The 18,667-nt window shown below is 45.0% G+C and overlaps 1 protein-coding gene across 3 annotated transcripts in view; it reads right to left on the bottom strand.

The window, feature by feature from the left end:
- cpne5a (copine Va) overlaps nucleotides 1-10,332 on the bottom strand; it is a 121,981-nt gene extending 111,649 nt beyond the window's left edge. The window contains exons 1-2 of one of the 3 annotated variants that reach the window (XM_061788538.1): nucleotides 10,136-10,332; nucleotides 9,824-10,006 (exon numbers count right to left, since the gene is read on the bottom strand). In XM_061788538.1, coding sequence (XP_061644522.1) covers nucleotides 9,824-9,936 — 113 coding nt within the window. In that variant the 5' untranslated portion in view covers nucleotides 9,937-10,006; nucleotides 10,136-10,332. Of the gene's footprint in view, nucleotides 1-1,565; nucleotides 1,713-1,856; nucleotides 1,978-9,823 lie in introns of those variants that run through there. The other 2 variants (XM_061788556.1, XM_061788548.1) reach the window with 2 other exon arrangements.
- Between the last annotated feature and the right edge of the window lie 8,335 nt (nucleotides 10,333-18,667).

Genomic DNA, 18,667 nt, shown 5'->3' with positions numbered 1-18,667 from the left:
TATATACTTGTTTTTTTCCAATCATTCAAATTTTGCAGGGCTGTTAACCTCTTCTCAGTGGTGTGTCAAATTTACAATTCGTACAGTGGTGCCTTGAAATATGAGTTCCATGACCACACGCATAACTCAAAGCACTTGTTTCTCAAATCATCTTTCCCCACTGAAATGAATAGAAATGCCATTAATTTGTTGCCGCATCCCCAAGAAAAATCAAGAACAACTTTTGTAATGTGCTTTTGAATCGCACTCTAGAATACTGTACTTTATTAAAAAAAAACATTTTGGAATAACACAATTAAATAGAATGTAAAGAATTAAACAGTTTGTGCATCATTGTGCTGCCCCGTCTGATGTGCCACTGGGGTGCAGTATAATGCGGTCATATAGACTACCAAAGAAGAATCACCACTGACTCAGTGACTCAGACTGCAAAACTAGTAATCATTTTTCACTTGTAATAAAAAAGCCTGTGAGTATTGTATTTTCTGTCTGCATGTGATGCTTCACTGTTAGTGTTAAAATAGCTATTGTTTAAAAAGGGTTATAGCAGTGCAGCCATCGATGCTAATCATAAGTAATGCTAGTCATTTCTAAGGCAATGTTAAGTTGTTTGAAATACACAGTGTAATTCTCTTTCTTTTTGTTTGCTTTTAGAGTAAACCTCATCTGGGAGTGGCATTAAACAGCTTGAAGCCTCTTTTTGCAAGAATTGTTCACTAGCTGCCAAACTGACGCTTGTTGTGAAGTTGAGTTGCCTTCACTGCCACCGTAAAGCACTCTTATCTCAAGTTTGCACTCAAGTCCAAAAACTTTTTTTGGAATAAATAAATTAATTAATAAATTGGCCGAAGAACCGTTCGTATTTTGAAAAACTTGTCAGTTGGGTCTCAAGTATCTCAAGGCACCACTATTTTATTTATTTTTCCCCCCACTTTACAGGGACATGAATGAGTTGACACTCTGCATTATAGCCTACTTGTGGCTTGCCAGGTGCAGATGAACTACATTCAAATGAACTTTTCTTTCAAAAAGACACCATAATGGAATACTAGAATTCTCAAGTCTCGTTAAGTCGTGTCTCATGAATACCACGTCAAAATCAAGTCATGCAAGTCCAAAGTCCTAAACTTGTGTCTGACTCGGGTCACATCATGTGACTTGATTCCCCCACCTGTGGAGATCAGATTGTTGGAACAGCTGTGTGAAGAAACCATCTTATTGCCGACTTGGCGCAAATCCCTCAGTACGAGAAGGCAGATGCTCAGTGCTAGAATCGCTGGCTGACCCACGAGAAAAACCAATCAGAACCTTTGACGTGAAGTATTGTGCCGTCACAGCGATATGCACTTGCTTTGATAAAACCCTTGTCTGGCGCCTGGTCTCCAGTCACACTTTTTTTCTTCTTCCAAGGGTCTATTGCAGGAATATTGGCAGATAATATAAGAACGCCTGCAGGGCTGCACGCTACAATTCAATTCTGAGTGCGCCGCAATCTCTGAGTTCCAGGCTGACTAAATAAATGACACAGCATTGTGGAGCCCCTCAGGCACCAGACACCCACTTACTTCTTTTTTTTTCTCCAAATACTGTACACATCAACAGTCTGTGTTGAGACTATGATGTCAGGATTTGAGGTTTGTGGCATTTGGGGGAAGCCAAAAGGTGGACCCAAGCCCAGGGAGGAAGGCAGGCAGGCAGGAGTGCAGGATGTACTAAAAAAAAAAAAAACTAGATTTATTTTCAAAAGGCAAACAAGGCATGTGGAAGCAAAAACTAAATTAACCAAGTCCAAAAAACAAGGCTCAAAGTAAGAAATAAACAAAACACTCACTACTACAAACTACAGGAAAACTGACCTGATGAGACTCAGGAAACATGACGTATGAAGACGATCCGACGCAGACCGACAGAAAATGGAATTAAATCTGACGAGGAAACGAGGCGCACCTGGACAAGAGCTGATTGAACAGGGCTGACGAGAACAGGTGGAAACAAAGACCTAACGAGCAAGACAATACAAGACTTGAACATGGGACACAGAAAACAAGACTAAACTAAATATAATCGAAATAACAAAAACACAGATTATGACATGTGGTGTTGGTTATGATGATTTTAACCAACTATTCACCTTTAGGGGGTGTAATCATACCAGAAAATGTAGGTTCAAGTGAGTACAGTATATCCTGGTGAAAATGTATACATTTTTCAAAACTCACCCAGAAAAAAATTGGATCCCGATTCCAATGGCCTCAGCATGCCCAAACACTAAGATTTTTGCAAGAGCGTGTATCCTATGTGAAAAAGTATAACGTGATGGGGTCCTTAACACAACACCCCCACCAAAACTCACAATTGGGTGACAATGTCAATCATAACAGGGTACATGAAAAAGTCTCAAGGGCACACGAGGTGTTTCATCTCAATGTAACTTGCAAAAGCATGGAAAAGTGTTCTCCATCTCCAATTTACAAAACAGGAGTGAAATAACTTTACAAAATCTGTCTATCGTAAGAAATGAGGGGAATGGCTACAAGCATTTAATACGTTCCGTGACCACGCTCGTGACTCAAAACACTCATATCTCCAATCATTTTTCCCTGTTGAAATGAAAGGAAATCCCATTAATCCGTTCCAACCACCCTCCCCAAAAAACATTTTAATGTATTTTTAATAACAATAAAAAACATGATAATATTGTACTTAATAATAATATAATGACAAAGTTTAATAGAATGTAAAGAGCTAAGCAGTATTTTCCACATTTGTTGCTTCAATTCAGTGGACATTGTGCTGCTCCTCCTGGTGTGGGCACCTTGGCCATCAAAGGGGCAGAATAATACAGACATAGAGACACACAGAGGAGAGATCCACAAGTGACTCAGTAAGATGCAGTAATGTTAGTAATTTTTCACAAAGGATATACAATATATGCCTGTGAGTATGTGCTCAAATATCTGTTAAAACACCGTTAACACTGATGCTATTTGTTAGCCCATCATGGCGTTTTGCATTGCTTGTTAGCATTAAGCAAAGCATACTCTATAAAGGAAAAGTTATGTGCTTGTTTCAAACACACAATGTATAATTGTCTTTGTTTTATGATTATTTAACAGTAAACTTTATCTGAGAGTGGTAATAAACAGATTTCTTTTCGTGTCTTACATTGCTCCCCAGAGGTCTGACCAGTGTGAAAATGAGCCGTTGCGCTGAAGTCTCAATCAAACAATCTCTCCCGACTCGCTCAAGGCAGCAGAAATGATTTCTCGATCCTGGAAAAAGTGTGCCCAGAAGCGAGTTTCGGTTTGGCGAGACGTTAATGACAAACAAGGGAGCTCCAGAACGACAGCGCTGGGAGGCATCAACGCGCATCGCGAGCTTTAAGTAGGAAGGTGGGGGGAACAAATCATTGCGCATCAGAAGGGACACACTGAAATGTGCCACAAAATGAAGAAGCAAATGAAACAGAGCGGGGGAGTCTAGAGCTACAGCCGTCGGCCAGCAGCTTTAATGTCCACCAGGAGGAGGGGGTTAGTGTCATGGGCCCACTGTTGTGATAGGTTATTCTGTACGTACCTGTTTTCGCCTCCTACTGTCTAAACTAAGCCTGTCAAATTAGGGCCACGTGTTTATGTCCCACCCATTTTCCCAGACTGTTGCAGCTGACTATCACCTGTCAATCACTCTTCAGCTAACAGTATGAGAACCTGTAGATAGATAGATAGGCAGCCTGACCAGAGTTAAGATGGACAAGAAAAAACAACCTCCAAAACAAAAAGGTGGTGCTGAGAAGTTGAGGGATTAAAAAAAAAAAAAAAAAAAAAAAAAAAAGGAAATCCCTCGAGGAAGTGGCGGCCACACATAAGAAAATATGTTATATTTTATATTTTATAAAATATAATAGTTATTTGGTGGTCGTTCGAGTTTGGCGACGGCCACACAGGAGTCCGTTGCCGGCGCAAGCCGCGGTGAGCCTGGCCCTCAACATCTGGATATCGACACGAAATTCCGACTGATATAATGGAAGCTTATGTTTTAAACTGATGCTTTCGGTGAAAATGCTTATTTGGCTAACATTAGTTTGCTTGCTCATTGTGTGAAGTGTCTACTATAGCCTCGTTGTGTAAGCTGCCTGGGCCTACATTTCACAGAATTCAAATTTAGCATCGTTCAATGACCAAATGTTTTCTCTATTTGTCAACCTGCTTACTGAGAATCCTTTTCTGGTTGAAGCCAACCTGTTACTGTCTTTGAGCTGACTCTGCTACTAAATGAATATGAATGAATAAATAGCTTTTTAATTTTCCTGTACATGCCCCCTCCTATATACAACGCCAATTCCAATGAAGTTGGGAAGTTGTGTTAAACATAAATAAAAACAGAATACAAGGATTTGCAAATCATGTTCAACCTATATTTAATTGAATACACTACAAAGACAAGATATTTAATGTTCCAACTGATCAACTTTATTGTTTTTAGGAAATAATCATGAACTTAGAATTTTATGGCTGCAACACGTTCCAAAAAAAGCTGGGACAGGGTCACTTTTACCACTGTGTTACATCACCTTTTCTTTAACAACATCACCTTTTCTTTAACAACATTCAATAAACGTTTGGGAACTGAGGACACTAATTGTTGAAGCTTTGTAGGTGGAATTCTTTCCCATTCTTGCTTGATGTACAGCTTCAGCTGTTCAACAGTCCGGGGTCTGGTGAATGTGGTTTGGCATTGTCTTCCTGAAATAAGCAGGGGCGTCCATGAAAAAGCCGTTGCTTGGATGGCAGCATATGTTTCTCCAAAACCTGTATGTACCTTTCAGCATTAATGGTGCCTTCACAGATGTGCAAGTTACCCATGTCATTGGCACTAACACAGTCCCATACCATCACAGATGCTGGCTTTTGAACTTTGCGTCCTTAACAGTCCGGATGGTTCTTTTCCTCTTTGGCCCGGAGGACACGACGTCCACAATTTCCAAAAACAATTTGAAATGTGGACTCGTCGGACCACAGAACAATTTTCCACTTTGCATCAGTCCATCTTAGATGAGCTCGGGTCCAGAGAAGCCGGCAGCGTTTCTGGGTGTTGTTGATGAATGGCTTTTGCTTTGCATAGTAGAGTTTCAAGTTGCACTTACGGATGTAGTGTCGAACTGTATTTACTGACATTGGTTTTCTGAAGTGTTCCTGAGCCCACGTGGTGATAACCTTTACACATTGATATCGGTTTTTGATGCAGTGCCGCCTGGGGGATCGAAGGTCACGGGCATTCAATGTTGGTTTTCGGCCTTGCCGCTTACATGCAGTGATTTCTCCAGATTCTCAGAACCTTTTGATGATATTAGAAGAAGAAGAAGAAGAAGAAGAAGAAGAAGACCGTATGGACCGTAGATGATAAAATCCCTAAATTCCATGCAATTGTACGTTGAGGAACATTGTCCCTAAACTGTTCGACTATTTTTTCACGCACTTGTTCACAAGGAGGTGAACCTCGCCCCATCTTTGCTTGTGAATGACTGAGCAATTCAGGGAAGCTCCTTTTATACCCAATCATGGCACCCACCTGTTCTCAATTAGCCTGTTCACCTGTGGGATGTTCCAAACAGGTGTTTGATGAGCATTCCTCAACTTTCTCAGTCTTTTTTGCCACCTGTCCCAGCTTTTTTGGAACGTGTTGCAGCCATAAAATTCTAAGATCATGATGAGTTTAGTTAATGATTATTTGTTAAAAACAATAAAGTTTATCAGTTTGAACATAAAATATCTTGTCTTTGTAGTGTATTCAATTAAATATCGGTTGAACATGATTTGCAAATCCTTCTATTCTGTTTTTATTTATGTTTAACACAACATCCCAACTTAATTGGAATTGGGGTTGTAGATGGGATCAACAGCAACCACAGCAATCAGTAATTTCATTCCAGAGTTTGTATGAGGCCTTCATAAAATAAGAAAAAAACTGCAATATTACAATATGACTTGTGATAAATAAATGTGTATCGCTACAAGATACAATTGGTAACCACGGCTTAATTAACTTTCTCGTTTATCTTAGCGCAGGTTGTCTTGGCAATAAGTTTATTGTAGATGATGTCAGTATCTCTTGATGATGAACATTTGATAAATTGTGCAGCCTTATTGTGTATGTCTGGCTTAAGCAGGCCAAATATCCTTACATTGTCTCATGTACATACTGTACTGCAAACATTTTCATGTTGCACTGGTTCAATAGTATAATTACCAATACTAATTAGGGCTGAACAATTTTGAAAGAAATTCTAATTGCATTTTCTATTCCTCAATATTGCAATTGCGATTTAATTTGTGGCTATTTTTTTCCAAGGTCCTCTTTCCATGTATTTTTGAACAAACCCAAGCAATAAATTAATCTGTACTCCAATAAACAATAGCTAAATGATTACACATAAATGGATATCTTGGACCAGTAAAAGGTGGGTGGGGGGGGGAATCTAAATGAGAGAGGGTGAGTGAATGAGCCTTGTCTGCCAGTGAGTGCAAGATAACCAGTAAACAGAGAGAAAGAGAATAAGAAGCAACTGAGCGTGCAGATAGCTGTTTGCCAGGGCTTTCATAAACGTTTTTTTTTTTTTTTTTGCATCTTAACACGTACTGCATCACAGTTTTGTGATTGCAGCTAATTGTTTTAAGTTTCATCCAGTGTCATTTCAAGTGTGTACTCACACCATGTGACTTAATTCTCCTGGGTGTGTAGATGGTAGTCCTTACTCTGTTCATTTCATCTTTGTTTATTTTTTTAGTTTTAGGTTTTTGAGGTTATCATCTACTCCATAAATTATAGTCCAAAAGAGCGTCAAATTATTTTTTTTATGTTATTTTTTCTCATCGGGTTACATGAAATTTGTGTTGCCGGCTGCCTGGCTCTGCACGGAGCGCATGAACTGGGCCGGTTTGTCCATGACTCAGGGGCCACTTTTTCCCCCAAGTCCGCTCCTTGGAATTTGGCCAAAATGGCTGCTTAACCCTTAGATGCTCAAGTGGGTTAAAAATGACCAGGAGATATCTTTTTCTTCTAATAACTTTATTCACCCTTGGAACTGCTGCGTGGGTAACTCAACGTCTTCCTAAAGTTGGACTGACACAGTTAATGGTTATTGTAAACTCGCTGGGCGGGGTTATGGATGTTACCCTGCGTGTTGGGTTTTGATAGTATACCCCAAAATGGGTTAAATGTGATTTTGCTGTTGGGTTAATACAATGTGACCCAAAAGTCTAAAATATCCATCCATCAATTATTTCTAATGCTTATCCTCACTTTTTGGGAAAGTAGGAGGAAACTGGAATACCCAGATAAAACCCACATAGGCACGGGGAAAATACGCAAACTCCACACAGGAAGACCGGAGCCCAGATTTGAACCAATGACCTATGTACTGTGAGACCGAGGTTTTAATCAATCGTCCACTGTGCCGCTGGTCTAAAATATAATTATATGATGTTATGTTGGTCGAAACGTCATCATACTAAAGCCACTCTTTCTTCTGGAAAAGTGTTTACTAGTTAGCATTAATAACATAGTAAATAAAATAGTCCAGTCCAAAGCAGGTCCCAGTCCCAGGTGAATGAAAAAGTGGGAATCAGAAACAAAAATGGCGAATTTGAGAAGGTGGGTGTTTTCCAACCCAGTAGTGGTGTGCATTTAACCCAGTGTGGATGATCAAACACAAATCTAACAGCCTATACCAATAGTTGGGTTATGAAATCAATGCATTTTGTTTTATGTTGTGAGCGGAGCATCACTTGCCCAACAGATGGTTTAATATTTTAATCCAATGTTTGGTAAAAATGACCCAACTTATTTCCCAATAGGGTCAATCCAACTGTTGAATTACAAATCCTTTCAGCTATGATTGTACTGGTTGGTCCAGTTTTTTAATTATGTTAATGCCACTGGAGAGAGCCTCATTATGTTGTTGCAATACACCAGAGGGATCTGTAAGCTGAAGTACCAGGATGAGGCAGCCATTTTGCATTCACACAACAGCAGACAGCAAAATAAATGGTGTTCTTTCTGAGATATGGATGAATACATATGGATTGGAGAACATCCCTCCTACAGTATGATGAAGTCCTCCAAGTCCGCAGAGGTTCACAGTTTGGATTCATTGGCAACTATACGCTATGTTAGAAAACAAAAGCTGATGTGTTCCAGAGCGTGGTGGATCACAAGTGGTGGATGAAGATTCAACAAAGAAAAAAACCTGAGGTAATCACATTCTACAGCCACACAAAAGGCGTATAGAGGCCAGGGACCAGATGGTTGCCACCTGGACCTGCGAGCGACAGACACAGAGGTGGTGCATGGTGCTGTGGCACAACATCCTTGACATCGTCATCCTCAATGCCTATTTCACAGCCGATCGGCTCTTTTTCAATGGAGAAGGCGTGTGGAAGGTCGTCCACAACTGTAAACGCCGCAACTGAGAAGCACAGTGTTTCTGCCTGCACCAACTGCAGCCATAAACTGGTACTTTGCCACCACTGCCAAGTCTTAGGTGACAAACAATGGAGAGCAACTGTCGGGACGTTACAACACACACAAACGCATGCACACACATAGACCATGCGGGTTTTCCACAGAGCAATTCAATCAAAGTTAGGAGGCCACACCGGTAAGCGGTGGAATCCGAAGATGAACAACAAGACGGAGAAGGGGGCAGGTGTGACACAAATTCTCTGCTCCTTTCTTGCGTGTCTCTCTCATACATGAAATGAAACTCATCCATTATGTATCGCTGAATGAATAATGAAATCGTCGTCGTCGCCCAGTGAGTACACCTAGCTAAAATGTCTTAAACGCCAAGCCATGCGAGGATGGAGAGCAGCAGGCGCAGGCAGGCAGCCCTGCCCCACCCTGAGCAGGCAGCATGCAAGATCGTATTTGGAGGAGGGGTCTTTGCAGAGCCTGAATTAAAAATGAGAGATGGACAATTTGAGTGCTTGAGCTTGTGTGACAAATGATTCCCAGGCCTGTGAAGCACTTGCACCCAAAGGGTGAGGGTGGCAGCAGAGTGAGAGGCAAGAGGTGACCCGGAGTGAGGCAACGAAACTCCGACACGGTCGATATCAACAACACGCACGCACACACACACACACACGTTATATAACATAATGCTAAAATTGATGACATAAAAATGATATTTAATATTGCAATCAAATCTTTTATGACCAAAAATGATGAAATATTGCAATTAAATCTCGGAGATGGTAAAATGTATGCCCATTTTTTATATTGCAATCAAATGTTGGAAATTCAAACAATTATGAAAAGAGATGAAATATTGCACTCAAATATTGGAGATGTTAAAATCACTGGCATCCCAACATGGCGACAAGGGGTCGTTATAGATTGAATTTTTCCCAACTGCAATAACGTTTTTAGCAAGTGAATTCCTTTTGTCAACGGTGGGGATGGGGCTGGGTTGGGATGCCCACCCAAACATGTGGATGGGCACCACCACCCCACCTCCCACCCCCACCTGTCCTTTGCACGCTACTGGCTAAAATGTGTGACAAGAATAATTAAAGATTGCAAACAAATATCAGAAATACACATATAGTTGGGGGGGTTAATAAATGTTGCAACCAAATGTTGGAAATGCTCAAATATGTGAAAACTATCATGAAAACATTGCAATCAAATGCTGAAACAACACAATCATCACCTGAGCATCATCAAATGCAAATAGTTTCCCCGATGGCAGCGCGTCCTATTGCTTTTATGAAATGTGTTGCAGTCATTTAACCGTCCGTTTGATTGGTCGCATGCATTCGCTCACCTGCAGGAGACGGTGATCTCCACTTTGGTAGCCGGGATGCTCCCGCTGTTGGGGTCCAAGTCACACACCGTCGTCGCTGTGGACTCCACTTTATCCATCACGTCACCCTCCATGCTGCCGGGAAAGCCAGCCCAGGCGGAGTGGTGAGATCCGGTGCTCCGGTACAGGGGAGCCTTCTGAGTGCTGTCCGCGGAAGAAAGAGCTTGAAAAGTTGACGGCTGCAGCTGGCTCACATCAGCCTCCAGGACTCCACGGCAGGCGACGAATGCGAGGTGCGCCGGCGGTGGAGCGCAAACTGCGAACTCCACCCACCTCCTCTTTCTCCTCCGTCGCCGCCTCCTCCTGTTGTGAGTGCATTCCCCTACACGCACGCATGCAGGGGCACATCCAAGCTATCGATCCGCTCGCGCGGGGGCTTCAAATTGGCTTGAACAGAAAACAAGTAAGTGAAGACTTCACTTTCAGTTGAAAATTTCTGCGGTTCTGACAAAGATGAAAATGTTCCCCGATTTCAGCGTCTAAAATCAAACGTTCGTAGGATCCGTCCACAATAGAAGACCAGAGGTCCTTGATTTATATATATATATATATATATATATATATATATATATATATATATATAAATTATTGTTTTCTGTGAAGTTTGAAGTAATTCCAGGAATACGGTTTCTCTCAATTTGACCAGGGTAAAGAAATGGCCTATTTAAATATCCATTTTTTTTGCTTAAATACTGCTTCATTTTCATAAGTAGAGCTCTCTGTTGTATTGTGTTAAAAAGTTTCAACAGACCACAAAGCGTATTCCACAATGCAAGCTGTTATTAACAACTAAAGGCAATTAACAAGCCCACTGGCCTGCTCGGCAAAACTCGGGAACAAGAGACAGAGGAAAACAAGACGTAAACTGAAATTAAAGTAAATATAATCTTAACAACAAAAGCATAGATCATGAAACGAACGAAATCCAGGCTCACCATTGGCCCAGCATAATGTGAGGCAGGGATAAGGTCTGACGCACTGCATGAGACCAATCTGCCAATTTCACCAGGGCAAAAAATATGCTGTAGAAATATCCGATTGTTGATCTTTGGGGTATTTTGACAAAAGCAGGAATCATATACGTTTATGATATTAGGACATTTGTGAACTCATTTAAATTGTGGCAAAATTGCACTATATGTTTAGCATATAGTTAGTTAAGTTAGCATTTTAGCACTGTAACTTTGACACCACAGGAGAGGTGTCCTGGCTGGTCCAGCAAGATTTTAGACTGGGGATTCCCAAACTGCAAGCACCCTCCAGGGGCTCGTGTGATTAAAAGTGTATTCACATTGTAATTACAGAGCAATTTTTAGGAGGGTTTTACAGCATCTTCTATATATTGTTTACACAGTTTATATACCTTAGACAATAGACCATGCAGTGGTGCCTTGAGATCAGCTTTCCCTGTTTGTAATGTGTTTTTAAAAAGGAAAAAAGCACTCTATGATATCCATCCATCCATCCATTTTCTGAGCCGCTTCTCCTCACTAGGGTCGCGGGCGTGCTGGAGCCTATCCCAGCTGTCATCGGGCAGGAGGCGGGGTACACCCTGAACTGGTTGCCAGCCAATCGCAGGGCACATAGGAACAAACAACCATTCGCACTCACAGTCATGCCTACGGGCAATTTAGAGTCTCCAATTCATGCATGTTTTTGGGATGTGGGAGGAAACCGGAGTGCCTGGAGAAAACCCACGCAGGCACGGGGAGAACATGCAAACTCCACACAGGCGGGGCCGGGGATTGAACCCGGGTCCTCAGAACTGTGAGGCTGACGCTCTAACCAGTCGGCCACCGTGCCGCCCACTCTATGATATTGTACATTATAAAAAATCATAGCGATAACATCCATCCATCCATCCATTTTCTACCACTTATCTGAGGTCGGGTCGCGGGGGCAGTAGCTTTAGCAGGGATGCCCAGACTTCCCTCTCCCCAGCCACTTCATCCATCTCTTCCAGGGGGATCCCGAGGCGTTCCCAGGCCAGCCGAAGGATGTAGTCTCTCCAGCGTGTCCTGGGTCGTCCCTGTGGTGTCCCCCCGGTGGGACGTGGCCGGAACACCTCACGCAGGGAGGCGTCCGGGAGGCATCCGAATCAGATGCCCCAGCCACCTCATCTGGCTCCTCTTGATGTGAAGCAGCAGTGGCTCTACTCTGAGATCCTCCCAGATGACCGAGCTTCTCACCCTATCTCTAAGGGAGAGCCCGGACACCCTGCGGAGGAAACTCATTTCGGCCGCTTGTATCTTGGATCTTGTTCTTTCGGTCAGGACCCACAGCTCGTGACCATCGGTGAGGGTAGGAACGTAGATCGACCGGTAAATCGAGAACTTCATCTTTCGGGTTAGCTCCTTCTATACCACAACGGATCGATACAAAGTCTGCATCACTGCAGACGCTGCACCGATCCGCCTGTCGATCTTCCGTTCCATTCTTCAAGACCCCAAGATACTTGAACTCCTCCACTTGGGGCAGGATCTCATCCCCGACCTGGAGAGGGCAAGCCACCCTTTTCCGACTGAGGACTATGGTCTCAGATTTGGAGGTGCTGATTCTCATCCCAGCCGCTTCACACTCGGCTGCGAACTGCTCCAATGAGAGTTGGAGATCACGGCTTGATGAAGCCAACAGAACCACATCATCTGCAAAAAGAAGAGATGCAATACTGAGGCCACCAAACCGGACCCCCTCTACGCCTCGGCTGCGCCTAGAAATTCTGTCCATAAAAGTTATGAACAGAATCGGTGACAAAGGTCAGAAATAACATAATTAAATAAAGCATTAAACAGATTGTGCATCATGGTTTAATGCTGCAGTGTGCTCCTCCTTCTGATGTGTGACGTGGCCTCCAAGGGGCAGTATAATACAGTCAAATCAAATCAAGTTTATTTTATAGCACTTTTCATACATTAAAATGCAACACAACAATTCAAATAGCAAGAAATGTACAAAAACCCACCCCTCCCACGACCACTTATAAACACAAAAAAAAAAAAATAAACAGACACAAACAGGCACACTTGTACAGACACACACACGCAGCACCTATTGATTAATAGTGTAGAGATATGGCAAGGCACTGAGTATCCAGGTGAGGAAAGACAAACCTGTGGGAGCCATCCACACCGAGTGGTGCCACAGCCCGCAGCCACAGAGACCACCATGACCCAGGTAGATCGGGATGGACTCTCCGCATTGTGCAGAGCTCTCCAGCCACGGGGAAACAGCAGGATGACATGACATCCCCACAGGCAGACCGAACACACCTCCGAGCGCAGAGGCTCATGGCTCAGGCACAATCATGCATACACAAACGAAGAAGAGTTTCACAACTACTGTAAGGGACTCAGCTTTCTGCAGTGTTTTTCGCAGAGGATAAGGAATAAAAGCCTGTGAGTGTTGTTATTTTGCGCCACTGTTTCAAATAGCTGTTAAATCCTAGGTTTTTAGTTTGATATTGAGGGCTTCTTTTCACATTCTCTTGTGGTCTACAGTGATTCATTGGGATTACTGTAACTGCTGCTGCCTGTATGACAATTGACAATGTTCAAATGTTACATAAAGGTTAAAATAATGTGTTGATTCACATAGAAATGCTGCACACGTACAACAGGAGTAACTTAGCAATTCTCTGGTATCATATCCCCCACATCACACGGTACACACCATGAGATAATAATAATATAAAAAAGAACAATTTATGGAGAACTGTCATGCATGGCGGAATCATCAACTTTCATAGTCTGATAATCTTCGACGTCTGATTGCAGTGCAAAAGAAAAAAAAGCCAGCCCAATACAATGACATGAAACCAAGTGAGTGAGTGAGACACAGAGAGCGAAAGACACATAACAGTGTGCGTGTGTGTGTGTGTGTATGTGTGTGTGCTCGTGAGAGAGTGAAACAGTGTGTCTGTGTTAGTGAGAGTGAGTGAGTGAGTGAGTGCTTCACTGCATCTCTCATATCCTGACAGCGCAAATCTTTGCTCATCCAAAAAATAGCAGAAGGATTTTTAAACCATACAGTAAAAAAAGACAGCAATAGTTCATCTTATTTTATTGAGCTAGGAAGATTATGATATATATTTCTAGTTGCCAGGGATACCACTCATTTCTAAGCAGGTCAGTGTTCATTGTTATTCTTCCCACAAATACATTTCCTTTTGTGGGGCCTCAACATGTCTGGAAACTAATTTTGCCATGAAAAGGGGGGTGTAAGGTCCAGTTCTTTGCTGCTTTCAGACTTAATTATTATTCTAATTATATGAATTATAATATGTGATTGGCATAATCTTCATTACCTTGTGAGAAACACACACACTGTCATCTTTAATTATTAAATCCCTTTCAAAGAAGCACTTGGCATTTTAACACAGCTTTTAGTGTCATGTACTGCCCGGCAGTACCGTTTTTGGAACCTGGATGGTGCTTTGCGCCCTCTCTTCCTCTCTCTGCCCCCTCCCCTCTATTTCAGCACCTTCCTCAAGCCGCGCACCTGTCACCAATCAGCCCTCTAGTCACTACCTGCATATAAGCCTGCCTGTTCCCAGAAATCCTCGCCAAAGTATTGTAGTTACTTCCAGCGTTACCACGGCCCACTTGTCTCACGTAAGCCACTCCATTCCTCATTCCCTTTTTGACTCCTGTGTCTCTCCTTGTTCTCAGTGTTTTCCCCTGTGATCCTGATCTACGTCATTCCTCACCAAGACTCTACACTCCCTTGCGCAACAGGTCTCCCTCCTATCTCAAAAGATGCAATCCGTTCAACCCCCCCCGTAAGTACCCATTCTGAATCCGTAGTCTCCGAGCCACCCTGCTTGCCTCACAAAGAACCTCATGTACCGCCACCCGAACCCTACTCTGGGGACTTAGGTGCTTGTAGCCAATTCCTTCTCAACTGCACCCTAGTTTTCAACCTTAAACCATACAGTTATCCCACCAAACAATCCAAAGTAGCATATGTCACTAACCTCCGCCGCGGCAAAGCAGCAGAATGGTCCACTTCCTTATGGCACAACTCCTCCCCGGTACTCCATTCATTCGATTCCTTTTCCGCCGAACTCCGTGAAGTATTCGATCACCCCGTTCAGGGCAAAGAAGCCACCCGTCGCCTCCTCACGCTCACTCAAGGCGCTAAATACGGAGCGGAATACTCCATTGAGTTCTGTATATTTGCAGGTGAATTCTGGTGGAAAAATGCTGCGCTTAGGGAGATTTTTTCAAACGGCCTCTCGAAACAACTCAAAGAGGAGCTCATGGTCCGGGACGAGCACTCCTCTCTCGAGGATCTCATCGCCCTTTCCATCCGTCTGGATAACAGACTGCGAGAGAGAGTACAAGAGAGTGGGGTCCGCTCGCGCAAAACCCCAAAATCCCACTCCGAGCATCACACCGTCAGCTTCTCACTCGCGTCCTGCACCGTCTACTACACTTTCGTTACTCCCCGTAGCACCCGATGAGCCCATGCAAATTGGTAAAACACGTTTAGATCCACAGGAACATCAGCGTCATGTCATCCAGCGGCTGTGCATCTATTGCGGTCAATCAGGTAATTTCACTTCCTCTTGCCCCCTCTGACCAAAAGACTAGGATCACCGCGATCCAAGAGCGTGGTGAGCCAAACCTCCATTCCCTCGAACTCTCCCTCCCACATGACCGTTCCCGCTTGCATTATAGTTTCTGCTCATAACACCCTCATTACTGCCCTTATCGATTCTGGTGCCGACAATTTTATTCATGAAGATATAATTCACCAGCTCCAAATCCCTCTCCAACCACTTCTGTCCCCCAAAAAAAGTCACAGCCCTGGATGGCCGAGTCATTTCCCCTGTCACCCACCAAACCGTGGCAATCACGCTCCTTATTTCTGGTAATCACCGTGAGAATATTTCACTCTTTGTCATTCCTTCCCCTGAGACTGCCTTAGTTATTGGAATTCCCTGGGTAAGAGTATCATCACCTCTCCCCAGTATTCAGCAAGGACTAGGCAATCTCTCTACCCCTCCACCGCCTGTATGACTGTGCCATTGACCTCTTGCCGGGAGCTCCACTTCCCACCAGCCGACTGTTCAATCTCTCCCATCCGGAAAAGAAGATATGGAGGATTACATCAGAGACTCCCCGGCTGATGGAATCATACGCCCCTTCTCGTCTCCGGTCGGGGCCAGGGTTTTTTTCGTGGAGAAAAAAGATGCCACTCTCCGCTCCTGCATAGACTACTGAGGACTCAACGACATAACCATAAAAAAACAAGTCACCGCTACCCCTGATCGATCCGTCCTTTGAATCCCTCTGCGAAGCTCAGATTTTCACCAAATTGGACCTCCGAAACGCCGACCACCTCATCCGAGAGGGGGATGAATGGAAGACTGCCTTCAATACCCCTCTCGGGTATTTCGAGTACCTGGTCATGCTGTTCGGCTTAAAAAAAAACGTCTCTGCAGTTTTCCAATCATTTATCCATGACGTCCTCCGTGACATACTCAACCGTTCGAATTTGTGTACCTTGATGACATTCTCATCTTCTTGCTCCCCTGAAGAACACCGCATGCATGTGCGCAAAGTCCTCCAGTGCCTCCTCGAGAATCGTCTGTTTGTCAAACCTGAGAAATGTGAATTGCACCTCTCAATCAAGGGGCAGGATCAGGCACAGGGGTCCACCCAAGAATAGCCCAGCGGACGGGACACTTCCCACACCGAGGTACCCAGGGTGGTCCACCGGCCCCACCGAGGCGCCCCGACAACCGGCCACCCAGTGGGGGCCGCAGGGACCCAATGTCACCCCTCGAGCCAACCCCTCCGACCACACCCACCGCCCCGCCACCCCACCAACCCCCTCCACCCCCAGGAGAGCCTGACGCCCCCCCCCAACCCACAGGGCCCGCGATGCAGCCAGTCCCCGCCCAGCCCGAGAGCGGGAGAGTGTCCCTTGTTTGTTGGAAAGGAGGGCGGATAGGGGCACCCGACAAGGGAACCCAAGGAGCAGCCGCGGGCCATGAGGGGTCAGCCCCAACACCAAGCAGTCATCCAGCCCAGGGGGCCAAGCCTCAGAATCACCGCCATGCAAGTAAGTGAGACCCCCCCCCCCCCCCCCCCCGTTACTATGACTGCCTTCCTTGACTGGCAGTTATTGGGCCTTCCCCGTGTATCAGTGCACCCACGAACCACCAATGTGGTGCATTAAAACATGGGGAGTGTGTCTGATGCATTTAAAATCCAGGGGGGGCAGGCAGGGTGGAGGGGCAGGGCGCACAGACTGGGAAACAGCACAGACGTGCTGAAACCCGATCAGATACCCACATCCTCCCGATCACGAACCCTTTGATATGTGTATGTGCCCAGATGTGATTAGTGAGAAAAAGATATACAGTGAATGGTGTGAGTGTGTGCTAAGTGAGTGATTAAGAGGCATGGCTCCTGCATGTCGGGCCCATTAGGACGGACAACCACCAATGAAGAGGGCCATCCCACCCAGACCCGCAGCATCACCCACGCCCCTCCCCGCACACACACACTCCCGCCAGCACCCACTACCCGCACCTGAGGTGGACCCCCTCCCTCCAAACCAGGCAGGGAAAAGAACTCCATAGCAGGCCCCACAGCCCGCAGGGGACCGCCACGGGAAGAGGAAGAGGCGACCGCAGCGGGACGCAATGAACGGAGAGAAGAGGAGGAAGCAGGCCCGAGGAGTGACAGGGGGGATCCACCGCCCCCACCAGCAGCCAGAGCGGGGGACCCAGGCGGGTGCCAGCCGGCGCTGCCCCTATCACCCTCGGAACATGGGCGAGTTACCATCACACCACCATTACTCCCCAGGAGGTCGCCCCAGTGGTTCCCCCCCACCTCTGAGATCAGGAAGGAGTGAAAAATAGTCACGCCCCCACAGAACAGCAAACTCAGGGACAAGAGGAGAAGATCCCCACAGCATGCATGTCTTTTCGCAATCCAAACTGATCTAAAATGTGTGAAAAGAAAATGAAAAAAGAAAAACAAATAAAAGAGAATAATAATAAAACAACAACAACCTCAACAACAAAGAATATAGAATTCCATTGTTTACTTTCACATTTATGAAAATAGTCTATTGTCAAATGTCAAATGGCACCCTACTCAGGCAAAGGAATCAAGAGCTGTCCCCTCGCAGCGGGACCCCACGACCCAGAAACTACACCCCTGTGCTTTTTTTCCCCGTTGCCTATCCCCTGCGGAGAGGAATTATGATGTCGGCAACCGAGAGATGCTGGCCATAATATGGGTCCTGGAGAAATGGAGGCACTGGCTGGAGGGGACTGAACATCCATCCATCCATCCATTTTCCGAGCCGCTTTTCCTCCCAAAGGTTGCGGGCATGCAGGAGCCTATCCCAGCTATCATCGGGCAGGAGGCGGGGTACACCCTGAACTGGTTGCCAGCTAATCGCAGGGCACATACAAACAAACAACCATTCGCACTCACATTCACACCTACGGGCAATTTAGAGTCTCCAATTCATGCATGTTTTTGGGATGTGGGAGGAAACCGGAGTGCCCGGAGAAAACTCATGCAGGCACGGGGAGAACATCCACACTCCACACAGGCGGGGCCGGGGATTGAACCCTGGTCCTCAGAACTGTGAGGCAGACGCTCTAACCAGGACTGAACAGCCATTTATCATTTGGACAGAACACAAAAACCTTGCTTACCTCGGTACCGCTAACCGTCTCAACCCTCAACAAGCTCGCTGGGTACTATTCGTGAGCAGGTTCAATTTCAGTCTCTCTGGAATTTTGCAAGGCGGTGGGCGTAGCAGCCATCTTATCCTCAG

This window comes from Phyllopteryx taeniolatus, chromosome 1 (genome assembly GCF_024500385.1).
Source record: "Phyllopteryx taeniolatus isolate TA_2022b chromosome 1, UOR_Ptae_1.2, whole genome shotgun sequence".
Classification (NCBI taxonomy): Eukaryota; Metazoa; Chordata; class Actinopteri; order Syngnathiformes; family Syngnathidae; genus Phyllopteryx; species Phyllopteryx taeniolatus.
The sequence above is the reverse complement of the archived record's forward strand: the minus strand, read 5'-3'. Positions and strand labels throughout refer to the sequence as shown.